Source organism: Tiliqua scincoides, chromosome 2 (genome assembly GCF_035046505.1).
Source record: "Tiliqua scincoides isolate rTilSci1 chromosome 2, rTilSci1.hap2, whole genome shotgun sequence".
Taxonomy (NCBI): domain Eukaryota; kingdom Metazoa; phylum Chordata; class Lepidosauria; order Squamata; family Scincidae; genus Tiliqua; species Tiliqua scincoides.
In genome coordinates this window covers 160,937,330-160,952,918 of record NC_089822.1, presented here as the reverse complement: position 1 = coordinate 160,952,918, position 15,589 = coordinate 160,937,330, and the positions used below count along the sequence as shown (strand labels likewise).

At 44.6% G+C, this 15,589-nt stretch overlaps 1 protein-coding gene across 2 annotated transcripts in view; it reads right to left on the bottom strand.

Moving 5' to 3' along the window:
- The window catches only part of GLP2R (glucagon like peptide 2 receptor), a 47,856-nt gene that overhangs the window by 19,366 nt on the left and 12,901 nt on the right, over positions 1-15,589 (bottom strand). Inside the window, exons 3-6 of one of the 2 annotated variants that reach the window (XM_066616245.1) lie at positions 8,394-8,498; positions 6,708-6,829; positions 5,226-5,332; positions 3,092-3,257 (exon numbers count right to left, since the gene is read on the bottom strand). In XM_066616245.1, coding sequence (XP_066472342.1) covers positions 3,092-3,257; positions 5,226-5,332; positions 6,708-6,829; positions 8,394-8,498 — 500 coding nt within the window. The remainder of the gene's footprint in view (positions 1-3,091; positions 3,258-5,225; positions 5,333-6,707; positions 6,830-8,393; positions 8,499-15,589) is intronic. The other variant, XM_066616246.1, reaches the window with a different exon arrangement.

Genomic DNA, 15,589 nt, shown 5'->3' with positions numbered 1-15,589 from the left:
TTCGTTGCTGGACCCTACACTGACCCATCTGCCTGCAGCTGTTGATACAGCAGCATTGATGAGTTGCACTAGCAGTATTTGTGCATATCACAAACATCTACAGCTAAGATTCTCAGTTCCTCAACAGCTGAAGGAACCCATGAACCTAGTCCAGGTGCGCTGAAAGAGCTCGCAAGCCCAAATACAGTATTTATATCAGATCAGCTTTATCCAGATTGCTGATTATAGTATTTCACAGAAAGAAAGACAGTTGATAGAGCAAAATGCCAGAGATGTCATTATAAGCACGTAGTGACTGACACAACATGAAATATCAAAAGGAGGTGAATGATGCCACATGAAAAGACAAAAACTGCCAGAGATATTAAGCTTGGGGGGGGGGGGAATAAATCAAAATATAGTGACTGCTTAGACCAGGGTTTCTCAAACTTTGAGGGAGCTTTACTCCCTCAGTAAGTTCTTGTGTGGGAGGGGCTAGGGCAGCAACACGATCCCCAGGATCGCGTTGTGTAGGGGGGCAAGGGGAGTGCTTGTGCCTTACTTTGCATGACGCTGGGCTGCAGCTGGCTGCAGGAGGTGCAGGCAACCCTGCACAGCACTCCCCAATTCTTGGAACCTGCAAAAGAAGCGGGCGCAAAGCACCTCCTGCACAACGGAAGTGCTTTGCGCCCACTTCTTTTGCAGGTTCCAAGCCTCGGGGAGCGCTGTGCAGGGCTGCCTGCACCTCCTGCTGCCTGCTGCAGCCCAGCATCAAGAAAAGTAAGGCAGAAGCACCCCCCCACCCTCCCCTTAGCGACGCGATCCTGGGGATCGCATTGCTGCCTCCCTCCCATTCTGGGGAGGGACGGGGGAAGTGTTACACAAACTGGTGGGTCGCGACCCACCAGTTTGAGAACCACTGGCTTAGACTATATGAATGAAAATGTATCCCTTCTTAGTTCTTAGGAGATAAAACATTTGTAAGCTCTTGGCCCTTCAGTATTTCCAGGTATTTTCCCCAGTGTCAATCAATATTATATTGATATAATAATCAAACTGTCAATCTTTGGGAAACTAACCAAAGAGCACAGGTGACTGGTCCCAGAGTGGGGCATGGGCTGTGCTTTTTCAGCATTTGTGATTTCCACAGTCCAGGTGTGAGGAATGATTCAATCCACATTTTTTTCCTGCTAGTCCTCATGTCTGATGAGAACCAGCTATCCAGTGTTTCTCAAACTGTGGGTCAGGACCCATTAGGTGTGTCACAAGCCAATTTCAGGTGGGTCCCCATTCATTTCAATATTTTATTTTTAATAGATTAGATTTGATGCTACCATGGTATGTGACTGCATCTGGGGAAATATTACAGACCTGTACTTTTAACGTTGTAATGTATATGCTTTTAACAATGATAGTAAATGGGACTGACTCCTTGGTAAGTGTGGGTAGGATTGCAGCCTAGGATTGTTTAAAAAATTTCTTCTTGATGATGTCAATTCTGGTCACGACATCACTTCCATGGGTCCTGACAGATTCTCATTCTAAACAGTGGGTCCCAGTGCTAAATGTGTGAGAACCATTGAGCTATGCAATCGGTATGGTATAGACTTCAAGTGGTCAGTACAAGCTGTTGCAAGGTACCTGCCTTAAAATCCAGAAACTTCCAAATCTCCTGGTTGAATACTACAGCACCTAACCACCAGGTGTGCCCTACAATTAACAGAGCAGACACAAATACAGGTGTGCGCCACTTAACAACAATCTCTGTTGTTATGCAATTTAGGGCACAATCATAACCCCTTATGTCAGTGCCTTCCAGCACTGGCATAGCTGTGCTAATGGGACGTGTGCTGCATCCTGCAGTTGGATGTCACTCATGGAGGCCTCCTCAAAGTAAGGGAATGTGTGTTCATTTACCTCAGAGCTGCATTGCCCTTAAGTCAGTGCTGGAAAGCACTGACATAAGGGGTTGGGATTGCGCCCTAAGTTATTAAGTAGACATTTAGCCCAATCCAGTACCTTTGTTGGGTAAACAGACACTCCCTGCCAGACACTCCATGGCTGCACAGGCTACTGGAGATGGGTTGCCGCTTCTTTGCATTAAGAGCCTCTTTATTGTATAAACAGACATTCTACTGCAGGCCATCAGAGACCTGACTGCCTCATTAAGAGCTTCTTTGTTGTGCTTTGACCATTGTCATATATGTGGTCCATCATTAAGTGGAAAGTTGTTAGTAAGTCAACCGACATGAAGTTTTAGAGGTGATGGGTACAATATATGTAGGAGGAGTTAAAATGTGCACAACAGCTAGCAAGCCTTTCCAATAGGGATTAAACCACTTTGGCCCTGAATTTATTGACTGCAAGTGTAAGAACAAGCTGCTAGCATTTTTACTAATGTTGTCATATCATAAGTCTAGGGGCAAACTGTTTAGCGGGGGAGTGTCCATGTTTGTTTTCTATCAAGCCTATTGACACAGGGTTCAGAAGATGTCTGCTTGACCTTTTCCAATTTCAATTGTTTTCACTTAATGTGCTTCGTTGTTTTTATATATCATTTTAGCCCTTCTCATTTTTAATTGTACGTAGTACAACTATTGTACCTCACCTTATGCATTTTTATTAAAAAGTGGCCTATACTTTTTATAAATAAATATTATGTGCTAGATACTGGGTTTGTGTGTCATCTACTATCTTTTTTAAATAACTGTGGGTGCAATCCTAACCCCTTATGTCAGTGCTTTCCAGCTTTCCAGCACTGACAAAAGGGCAATTCAGCTCCAAGGTAAGGGAACAAACATTCCCTTACTTTGAGGAGGCCTCCGTGAGTGGCGCCCAACTACAGGATGCAGCACATTTCCCATTGGCACCGCTATGCCAGTGCTGGAAAGCACTGACATAAGGGGTTAGGGTTGCGCCCTGTGTTGGCTTTGGAAGGTGGTGAGCAAAGAATGCTGAACATGAAACTGTAATGTTCTGGATGTATTGAATCAGCAATAATTTTCTCACAAACTTTCCATTTACAGAATTTAGCCATGCACACATGAAAAGTCAAGGTATCAATGGATGCTGTGTTGCCCACAGCACTTTGGATTAGTGCCTGCTGTAATACCTTTGGTCTCCAGTCGAAAGTCCATTCTTTTTCATCATTTGGCTTCTCTAAAATAAATGAATAACTATTGTGTGTTATGCTGTCTTTTATGAGGACTCCTGTGGCTCGCAGAATGAATGAAGCAAACAGATTCATATGGATGTAGTTTCTGGTGCAGTGCAGCTTCCTATGGGAGAAGAGGTGCAACTTCTGTTAATAAGAATCAAATGGAGTGAGTTTTATTCAGAATAGCATGTTCTTGCCTGCCATGAACAGTGATGCTCTCCTTGATAGTGAGTGCTTAGCCACTGGGGAGGCTGGGACACTGTGCCCTGCTAGTGTGAGCTTCAGCTGTGTGCCCTTTTCTGTTGCAATATTGTAACTGCTATGTTATCCCCACATGCTGCTGGACACACTTGGATCATTGCAGTATAATGCCAACCATCTCTGCTCCATGTTCTCCATGAAGCAGGAAACACAGGTAGCAGATACCTCCTCTTTCTCCATTGTCTACAACCAAATATCAATGCAGTCTTCTGCCAGGTGCCAACTCTAGTAATCAAATAAACACAGGCATAGCAGTTGGTGCTTGAAGGAGTTCAGTGGCACTGTCTGAAGCTGCGTGGCCAATGCTTAAATTACAAAGAGTTCTTAGCAGATCTCTTGGGAGAAAGAGAGTGTGAGTGTTGATGATCCCTAAACCACTATCCCAAACATATCAGGTGCTTTATAATTCACAATGTAGTTACAGCTACGCAGATCTCACAGAAGTGGCATGACTGACAGCCCAATCCTGAGCTGTGCAGGCCTGCAGCAGCGCTGAAAATGGCTACCACCGCATCCTGTGTGCTCCAGGCAGCCGCCAGCGGCTCCTCCGAAGAAGGGGACTTTTGTCCCCGTCCCCCTGGTAAACTGAGCAGCCCTGCCATGGGGCTTCTTGATTTGTCACCAACCAAAAGGTCGGCAGTTAATCAAGAGCTTCCATGTAGGGTGATGAGCTCGCCCAACACCAGTTCCGCCTCCCTCCTTCCCCTGGAATGCCTGCTCCCCGCCCTCTCCCCAGGCTTCCACTTACCTCTCCACTGCTCAGCAGTCCTCGCAACCGCTGAGCAGCGGAGGTCCAGTGGCTGTCCGGCGTTAGCCTAGCGATGCCCAGCGCTGGGCTAGCACCCGTGCTCACCCAGTGCTAGGGCCTGCAAACATGCCTTACAGCACATAAGAACATAAGAACAGCCCCACTGGATCAGGCCATAGGCCCATCTAGTCCAGCTTCCTGTATCTCACAGCGGCCCACCAAATGCCCCAGGGAGCACACCTGATAACAAGAGACTTCATTCTGGTGCCCTCCCTTGCATCTGGCATTCTGACATAGCCCATTTCTAAAATCAGGAGGTTGCGCATACACATCATGGCTTGTACCCCATAATGGATTTTTCCTCCAGAAACTTGTCCAATCCCCTTTTAAAGGCGTCCAGGCTAGACGCCATCACCACATCCTGTGGCAAGGAGTTCCACAGACCGACCACACGCTGAGTAAAGAAATATTTTCTTTTGTCTGTCCTAACCCGCCCAACACTCAATTTTAGTGGATGTCCCCTGGTTCTGGTATTATGTGAGAGTGTAAAGAGCATCTCCCTATCCACTCTGTCCATCCCCTGCATAATTTTGTATGTCTCAATCATGTCCCCCCTCAGGCGTCTCTTTTCTAGGCTGAAGAGGCCCAAACGCCGTAGCCTTTCCTCATAAGGAAGGTGCCTCAGCCCCGTAATCATCTTAGTTGCTCTCTTTTGCACCTTTTCCATTTCCACTATGTCTTTTTTGAGATGCGGTGACCAGAACTGGACACAATACTCCAGGTGTGGCCTTACCATCGATTCCCACATCGATTACCACATTTGTGACAGTGCTGTTTAGGACTGGGCAGTAAGGCAGTCTCAGCAGTATTAGGGGGAGGCAATTCCTTGATTGCTTTGAGAAGAGGAAGGGGTTGCTTCCTTTTCTTGACTCATACTGCACCAATCTGAATTGAATTTTGGACTGCAGTGCACACCCAGGAATCCATTTCAATTCCTGGGATCAAAGAAGTGCAGAAATTCTTCACTTCTCCCGTCATATTCTCCCGTCATATTCTAGCGAAAGACACATTTATACTAACCTCAGCAGCAGCAGTATGGATAATGCTAACACAAGGGAAACAAGAGAAAAAGAATATCCCACAGTATAGAGGTACAGGAGGATGATAAACAACGTATGTTTTCCAGCCTAGGAACAATAAGAAAGGCAAGGAGTTATGTTACAGTCAAGCCTGGTAAATGGACTATCCCATTGAGAGAGTCCTATAGCAGATTAGTGTAAGAATTACACTAAGAATTAGTGTAAGAATTAAATAAATATATTTATTTAAGAATTAAATAAATAAGAATTTATTTTGGAAATGGAGGCCTATCAATGGTTATCAATGGCCTGTAAGCTTACAGATGTATCTGGTCGGCAAGTGTTAGAATAGAAAGCTAGTCCAATAGTCCCTCTCCAGTGGTAGCCACTCCTGCTTCCAAAGCCCTCCAAGATCAGAGACTCCCTCGAGCAGCATCCTTTGAAGCGCAAGGTACTGCCACCAGAAGCAAATTCTGTGTTTTCTGCTTGTGCACCATTTTCTTTTATAAGCAAGGTCTGTCTGTTCCCCACTTCACCCCAGGGAATGGCAAACTTGCATTCTGAAACCATTTTGGAAACTGCCTCATATGTTCTATCTGGATTGTGAGAATGTGCATCATTGTGTGTTTTGAAAACTTCCAAATGGATGGAAAGGATTTCTTGTGGATGGAAGTATCCATATTGTACAGATACAACTCAGGCTGGCCCATCCATGAGGCCAACTGAAGTGGTTGCCTCAGACTGCAGATTGGTAGTGGTGGGACATTTGTCTCTGTCCACCTACTTGCCACCACAGTGTCTCCTTCTACTCCCTGGATTGGAAAAAGGAGAGGCAGCCAGAGAGAAGAGGAAATGTGGGAGAAGGGAACTGCTGAGTTAGAATGTTGGCAAGTAGGAGGAACAGAGGCTGGTACACCAATGGGTAAAAGGGTGTAGTGTCAGGAGGTCTTAGGCAGGCCCCGCATACAACTTCCATTTGCAATATGTGGTTTGTAGACAGAAGTGGGATATTTTTATATTAAAAACTCCTGCACTGCTCTTACAAGAGTTCATTATAGGTCAGAGTACAGTTTCTGAAGGTCTGGAATAGTTGCATATGCAGGGTCGAGGTTATGTGAAGCACACCAAAGAGCCTATCAAAGTAAATGAAGAATATTGCTTAGCCTATTTATGGTACACCCATCTCTTTATTGGCTTGATTTGTTCTTGCCATTTCCGAGAACAAATTTAGCAAAGGAAGAAAGCCAGCCATGAAGGGAGAATGTGCTCCACTTGACCATCCAGTCTTAGTCCACCTAATCCCTTCTCCTAAACGAAGACAGAAATGACGGATTTTTATGTGACATAAGCAACTATGTCATGTCTGAATCACAACTGCAGCAGCAGGTAAGGTACTCGGTGGGAACAATTTGATCAAGGAAGGATTTCAAGAGAGGATTAAGTAGGTGAATGTATTAAACCATAAAAAGGCAACCCTGCTTACATCGGATTGAAGGTGACGGTTCTCGTAGCATTCTGAACGGTCGTGCCAAACATTGGTGGAGTTTTCCTCCTTTTGCCAAATTCCTTGGTCTAAGCAGACTCTGTATACATTTCCTGCACTTCCTAAAAGTAAACAGATACAGGCTAAAAGGTCAAGCCACAAATTTCATCTTTCAGACATGCTGCAATGCAATGCAATGCTCTTTCATTGCGTGCCTGGATACCCCAGAAAAGGGAGACTTGGCTTATGTAGGTGGCTCTTTGTAATGTCTGTTTATTTGGGAGGTAACTGTTGAAAGCTCAATATTTATCAATGGATTAACACTGTCAAATTCTCTTAATTCCCTATTTTTAAAGGCTTATTAGTTCTTAAATCCAAGGGATAAGATTGTGTTTCATTTAATTCCTTCTCCATGCCTTAGATTAATTGGACTTTGGGTTTGAAAGTATTAATTGATATGGTATAATTAATCAGTTCAGGACTGCAGATTAAAAAGAGCATTTTAATCCAATGGATGTGGCTAACTGAGCTCTCCCATTGTTTGAATCACATTTGCTCATTGTGGGAATCTATTAGATGGATGATGCTTCTGTCACAGCTGCAAGATACATAGCTGGTCCTGCCATGATGCAATGTGATGTCACTTGCATCAGGGCAAGTGGTGGGAGGAGCAGTGGATTGGAGGTGCCCTTCACTCCAGGTCTGCTGCCACCTCCCTCTAGCCCACTGTGGACGCAAGCCACATTTATCTGTCTCCACTTGCTAAAAATGAGCAGAAATTGGATCATTCCCATCCCCTTCTCTCCCCACACTCCATTCTTGCACCACATTTAACATTTAAAGGGAATATGGCCCTTTAAATTTTAAACACCATGTGACAAAAGAGCATTTTGTTACCCCTCCCCTTGCTCCATGCTGATATGGCAGGGATGCTCACACTTTTTTGGCTCGAGAGCTACTTTGAAACCCAGCAAGGCCCAGAGATCTACCAGAGTTTTTTTTACAATGTTCGCGCCATCGTAACATATAACATTTATGTGTACAATGTATGTTGGTGTACCTTGAGCCCCACTGAGTATAACAGGACTTACTCCTGAGTAGACATGCCTAGGATTAGGCTGTGAGGCTGCAATCCTAGCCACACTTACCTGGGAGTAAGCCCCATTGAGTACAATGGGCCTTACTCCCAGCGTTTCCTCCCAGAGGCACCTGAAGGGGGGGGTCGGCACTCCGCGATCTACTCATTTTGCCTCGCGATCTACCGGTAGATCGTGATCCACCTATTGAGCACCCCTGTGATATGGCATTGAAAGGGACACATTTAATGCAAGGACAGAGCATGGTGAGAAGGTAAGGTGCTTCCCCACCACTCCCTCCAGTGCAGCTGAAAGAAGAGGGGTAGACTACAGTGATCCAGAACACCTCTCTCCAGCCTCCTTCCCTGTTTTATCATTACTATTTTTAACCTACCTAGTTTCACTGAGGAAGGAGTTGGCCATCCTGTTTTACCAGACTGCCAACCTTTGCCACTGTTCTGCTTTTAATCTACTGTGCCAGTCAAACCCAGTTACCAGATTGAACGTGCTGAGAGTGGGTGCCAGTTGTTTGGCACTGTACGCTGCTCCCATCCAGCTCGCTAACACAACACAATACAGTTTTTTGCATATTTTTAAGATTATGTACTACCATTTTGTAGCCATGGTAAATAAGGCGGACAAGGAACGGAGACCTTTCCTGGAGGTGAATCGGGCCAGCAAACAAATTGATCAAACGTTCTGTTGCAATATATTCCTGAGAGAGAGAGAGAGAGAGAATCAGCAAGAAATGTCAAAAACTAAGTGATTTTGTAATTACTTTTGCAATATGTAACTCTGGTTATTGAGTACCGTTTAAATTAGTATCTGTAACAACATTCTACAGCCTGATTGTAAGTCATACCTAGCATGATTTATAATGAATTATTTCAACAAGTTATCTCCAGATCATGTTGCAACACAGTGCCTTACCCCAGCATTTCAGGCAGGTATGGATGCTGGTTTAGACTGTGATGCCTGACTTAAAATGGAAGGAAACCACATTTTTATAGCAAAATTTTCACTTTACAAACAAAATAAATTTAAAATTTCAACAAAAATGACTGAAAAAAGAAAACAAAACAATGTAACATCTAAAATTTTGGCTGATTATGCTCTTGACCACATCACATGTTGTCAGGTCACAAATCAACAGAAAATGAATGGAAGTGAGTGAGAAAATGGATCAACTGTTTTTGAGAAGCTATATGGTTAGTCCAAAAGATGAGAATGAGACATCATTAGAATGATGCTACTCAGCAGTCACATTAAAATATCTCAAAACATATGAATCTGTCGCTGACTATCACTTTGATCAGGCCACATTGTCTTGTCATATGTCAACAGGAAATGAATGAGGTGAGAGAAAATGAATCAAGAAGTTCCCTAGAGGCCAGTTAACCAAAGCATTTAGAAGTCTGTTGTTTTATTAAATTCTTACATAAATTTCTCAATAGTCTTTACAACAGCCATTTAAAATAGGCAAGAATCATCACCACCATTTTACAGGTAAGAGACTAGGCTGAGACTAATCTAAGACACATTAATGAGTTCTTAGCTGAAATTATATTTGAACCAAGGACTTTTCAGCTCACATTCGTAGACCTACTCTATAGAGCTCTGACATACTTTTAGCTGACAAACATTTATTCTTTTCTGTTGTACAGCTCTCTCTCTCTCTCTCTCTCTCACTCATATTGCCTGCCAGCCCATGAGATCCCATTCTCAATCACTGACAGACCTGCTATGATGTCATGAAATGTTCACAAATTCATTTGCTACACAGGAGGAATGCAGAAGCAACAGAAGCTCCATGAAGACATTATGGTTTGCATGGTAATGAAAGAGTGGAATGAGGGGATGAAAGTATGTTGGAAAGCCCTACCCCACACTGATACACTCCCAAAGCCCTCCACCCTCACATAGATAAATAACATACTGGGAAACTATTCTCCCTATGATCAGGAATGCTGGATGCCCAGTGTTTCTAATCACAGGGAGAACCTATCCCTCAGTGCAGTATTTGTTTATGTAAATAAATGCTGTGTGCACGGGGTGGGTGGGCTTTAGAGGTGCAACAACACTACAGCCAGCATGAGATCAGCATGTTTTCTTCCCCATTCCTTGTGTTCATTACCATTCTTGGTTCATGACCAATAACGTCTGTATAGGACTATAATTCTTCCAGGGGGCAAGCAACTCCCAGGGGTGAAGTCATGTTAGTCCAGTGCAGCACAGGGTGACCAGATGTCATAACTGCAAAAGAGAACAAGGCACTCCAAAAAATAGGACATCCAAAAAAAATTTAGGACATGACAAATTAAAAGCTAAAAACACTCGTATATTGCACTAGATTATTAAATTTAAAAGTTTATTGAACTGTTGGCAACCTTCAGTCTCCAAAGGCTATGGTATTGCACTCTGAATGGTGGTTCTGGAACAGTGTCTAGTGTGGCTGATAAGGCCGATTCGGGAATGACAATCCCTTCCACACTGGGAGCAAGTGCAGTCTGTCCCTGGTCTGTCTCCCTGGCTATGGGCCTTCCTTCTTTGCCTCTTTGCCTCAGACTGTTGGCCAAGTGTCTTTTCAAACTGGGAAAGGCCATGCTGCACAGCCTGCCTCCAAGCGGGCCGCTCAGAGGCCAGGGTTTCCCACTTGTTGAGGACCACTCCTAAGGCCTTCAGATCCCTCTTGCAGATGTCCTTGTATCGCAGCTGTGGTCTACCTGTAGGGTGCTTTCCTTGCACGAGTTCTCCATAGAGGAGATCCTTTGGGATCCGGCCACCATCCATTCTCACAACATGATCGAGTCAACGCAGGCGTCTCTGTTTCAGCAGTGCATACATGCTAGGGATTCCAGCTTGTTCCAGGACTGTGTTGTTTGGAACTTTGTCCTGCCAGGTGATGCCAGGATGCATCAGAGGCAGCACATGTGGAACGCATTCAGTTTCCTCTCCTGTTGTGAGCGAAGAGTCCATGACTCGCTGCAGTACAGAAGTGTACAGGACGCAAGCTCTGTAGACCTGGATCTTGGTATGTTCTGTCAGCTTCTTGCTGGACCAGACTCTCTTTGTGAGTCTGGAAAACGTGGTAGCTGCTTTACCGATGCGCTTGTTTAGCTCGGTATCGAAAGAAAGAGTGTCGGAGATCATTGAGCCAAGGTACACAAAGTCATGGACAACCTCCAGTTCATGCGCAGAGATTGTAATGCAGGGAGGTGAGTCCACATCCTGAACCATGACCTGTGTTTTCTTCAGGCCGATTGTCAGTCCAAAATCTTGGCAGGCCTTGCTAAAACGATCCATGAACTGCTGGAGATCTTTGGCAGAGTGGGTAGTGACAGCTGCATTGTCGGCAAAGAGGAAGTCACACAGACATTTCAGCTGGACTTTGGACTTTGCTCTCAGTCTGGAGAGGTTGAAGAGCTTTCCGTCTGATCTGGTCTGGAGATAGATGCCTTCTGTTGCAGTTCCAAAGGCCTGCTTCAGCAGGACAGCGAAAAAAATCCCAAACAAGGTTGGCACAAGAACACAGCCCTGCTTCACTCTGCTTCGGATGTCAGAGGGGTCTGATGTGGAGCCATCGAAGACAACAGTGCCCTTCATGTCCTTGTGGAAAGATCTGATGATGCTTTTAAATTTAAAAGTTTGTTAACATATAATTAATTACATGCAATTTATTAATTACAAGAAGGCTATGCACTGCCTGCAAGGGCCTGCTCACAGGGAAAAAGAGGGCATTTAAGTTCTCTTTCAGGATGTGAGGCTAAAAAAGAAGACATGTCCTGGAAAAAGAGGACATCTGGTTACTTGCAGCAGCAGCAACAACCTGGTAGCACCTTAAAGACTGACATAATTATTTCAGTATATGCTTTTGAGGGATCACCACATACAAGCATCTTAACAGTGCTTTTTATGTTTGAAAGCTAAGCTTGGCTAAGGGAAAAAAATATTGACCACAAGGCAGGCATTGTGGGCAGACACCAAGTCTAAATGTTTACAGGTTCCAGGAGCACTGTGTGAAAGAACAGTTAGTAGCAGAAAAGGAACCTGGAAAATGGATAATCATAAGAGGCCTAACTGACTAAGGGCACAATCCTAACTCCTTATGTCAGTGCTTTCCAGCGCTGGCATAGCGGTGCCAATGGGATGTGTGCTGCATCCTGCAGTTGGGTGACATTCACGGAGGCCTCCTCAAAGTAAGGGAATGTTTGTTCACTTACCTTAGAACATAAGAACATAAGAACAGCCCCACTGGATCAGGCCATAGGCCCATCTAGTCCAGCTTCCTGTATCTCACAGCGGCCCACCAAATGCCCCAGGGAGCACACCAGATAACAAGAGACCTCATTCTGGTGCCCTCCCTTGCATCTGACATTCTGACATAGCCCATTTCTAAAATCAGGAGGTTGTACATGCACATCATGGCTTGTAACCCGTAATGGATTTTTCCCCCAGAAACTTATTCAATCCCCTTTTAAAGGCATCCAGGCCAGATGCCATCACCACATCCTGTGGCAAGGAGTTCCACAGACCAACCACACGCTGAGTAAAGAAATATTTCTTTTGTCTGTTCTAACTCTCCCAACACTCAATTTTAGTGGATGTCCCCTGGTTCTGGTGTTATGTGAGAGTGTAAAGAGCATCTCTCTATCCACTCTGTCCATCCCCTGCATAATTTTGTATGTCTCAATCATGTCCCCCCTCAGGCGTCTCTTTTCTAGGCTGAAGAGGCCCAAACGCCGTAGCCTTTCCTCATAAGGAAGGTGCCCCAGCCCCGTAATCATCTTAGTCGCTCTCTTTTGCACCTTTTCCATTTCCACTATGTCTTTTTTGAGATGTGGCGACCAGAACTGAGATGCGGCAACCAGAATACCTTGGAATTGCATTGCCCTTATGACAGTGCTGGGAAGCACTGACATAAGGGGTTAGGATTGCGCCCTAAAAGACACATAGAGCAGAACAAAAGAGGGTCAGGGAAAGCCTCAACCAGAGCTGAGGAACAGAGAACTAAAAAAATAGGGGTCTGAAGGAATGGGTGGAAAAAGGAAAAGCAAAAAGAAAGCAGGATGGAGAAAAACCTTATATATCAGCAGGATGGGTTTACGGGGCAGGAGAGTCTGTGCATGGAAAGAAAGGGGAATAAACAGTCAAGGCAGCTGAGGAACTATGGGATGGAGTGGCAATTCTGCTTCACATTAGTGATTTTGGGAAAAGTCCTGGTTAACTAATCAGAGGTCATGAATGTGAATTGCTATAGGACAGCAAGAATGTTCCCTAGCCCACCCACTGAATATGTCAAAAAATGTCACATTTATCATTTAATGAGGTTCTCTCTCCCTGTCAGGATTTGTCATGTTCCCGCCTAAAATGATTCAGCCAAAGCAGGAATGCAGACATACAACTTTGCACTAACACTGCTCCTGAAAGTGCACAGGCACAGCTCTTCAGCACCAAGATCATTCTCATTTGCAGTGAAACTGGATCTAGCAGCAGGGCAGAGCGCAGAACCCATAAATCTGCTGTTCATCAGGCTTGCTCGAGAGCAAAAACAGTCTGAGCTTGTGAATAAAAACATGCTGTTGAAAGATGTTAATGGTTAACAAATCTGAATTAATGGGTTTTGCAGACATGTCTGCAAAGTATGGGATAAATGTGTGATATGAACAGGCAAAAACTTACCAGAGATATACTTGCCCAAAGTTTGTACCCTTTCCTGTGATGGCATCACTCAGTAATACCTTTCCTCTACTTGTGAGACCAGGGTCCATGGCTCAAGGGAGAAGTAAGTACAGCTAGAGGAATACTACTTCTTCACACTCAGACTGAATTCTAGAATGTCTTTATTTGATTGGTATGTCCATCCTCTGAGGCCAGAGTTACATACATTACACTAAATGTAACCAGGGCAGGAGGGGGACCGAATTGGCAGAATTCGACTGTGCCGTATCCTGAAATCTGTGTCAGGCCTTCTGGCCTGATACAGAGTCTCTCAAGTCTACACCAGCAAAATAGCAGACTTGAGAAGTCCCATTGTGGGGCTTGAAGCTTTCCCCAGGGGAAGGAGACAAAAGTCCTCTTTCTCTAAGGAGACAGTACCCGCTGAATACAGCAGTAGCAGCTTTGGTGCTGCTGCTCCAGCGGCCACTGGGAAGCTCAGGAGTGCTCAGCCCTCTGTATGAAACAAGTTTGACATCCCTGCTCTAGAATTATTAACTGATACTGCAGTATTGTGAATCATAGCTTTATGCAATTTTGTACTTAATATTTTTGTTTTAATTAACTGGGGGTTTAATGAACAGCTGAGTGGTGGGTAATTAAGTCTAAAAAGCTTAATTATCAATTCATGAACCTGAAAACAATGCAAAAGAAGGAACCAACCATATTCTGAAAACTTCCCAACCAAATGTGCACCTCTTGGATTCATGAAATGATCAGTATCATTTGAATGGTGTAAGAGGCAAAAAAATGTTGACATAAATTTTGGTAGGCAGGACAGACAGTAGAAATCTAGATGATTTTCCTGTGGGGGTGTGTGTGTGTGTGTCTGTCTGTCTGTCTGTCTGTCTGTACTGTATTAGTACATAGTCTTTGACAGTGCTTTTTTTGTAAATAAAAAGGTGCAGGAACTCACAACTTGTTAATCTTTTTATTTATTTATTTATTTATTTATTTATTTTTAAACCATTTTTATTGGAGAAATAAAATATTTTTTATGTGCTTCCCCCCTAAAGATGAACTTACTTCTGAGTAGACATGCATAGGATTGGGCTGTCAATCTCCACATCCCCTTCCCCCTAGCTATTTTTTACACATGGGGAAAAATACTGTACAGGTGCACTTGTAGCGTGTAGTATGTAGTGTGGCACTACTTCGAGGTGAGGAAGCAGTGAATGGATTCTGAAAAATGGCTTACATGAGTTCCATGTAATAAAATTACTCTAAGCAACTGTGGGAGTAAGAACAAAAAAGGAATTCTTACACGAGAGGGGTCCTTAGGTGCACATAGAAACAGCTACGTTTGCAAACAAGCAATTAAATTTGGTTTAATTCAGGTATCAGAATACTCTGTGTCTTTGGGAAGGCGCTTGGCATGCAATTGTATGTTCTCTGCCGCCCTGAGTAGCTGCTGTGCATTGCTGGAGAGGAGCTACAAACGCTGGCTGGCGGAGGGCATGCTTGTGGGGGAAGGATGAGGAGGCTCTCTGGCAAGGCTGGACAGCACATTGTACACACGTAGAATCCCTTTTCACCTGCCCTTAGCATGTGAAAACAGGTGCAGATATATATCTCTGCCAGGATTAAGAGCCCAATCCTAGGTATGTCTACTCTGAAGTAAGTCTCATTCTAGAGAATGGAGCTTACTCCCAGGAAAGTGCCTAGGATTGCAGCCTAAGAGCCCAATCCTATGCATATCTACTCAGAAGTCCACTTTAGTGAATGGGGCTTACTGTGGATAGGATGGCAGCCTCAGAGCCCCTCCTGTGCCTGTCTACTCAGAAGTCAGTCCCATTAGAGGCAGTGGGGCTTCCTCCCAGGAAGGTGTGGAGAGGACTGCAGCCACAGAGACCTTCCTCTGCCTGTCTACTCAGGCTGCAAGGCTATGACACTTTCCCAGGAGTAAGCCCCATTGAACACAATGGAACTTACTTCTGAGTAGACATGCTTGGGCTCTCAGGCTGCAAGGCTATGCACCCTTTCCCAGGAGCAAGCCCCATTGAGCACAATGAGACATACTTCTGAGTAGACATGCCTAGGCTCGTGCTGCAGATTGGCACGGGGGCTGCACCAGCCAGCTTCCTTCCCCTC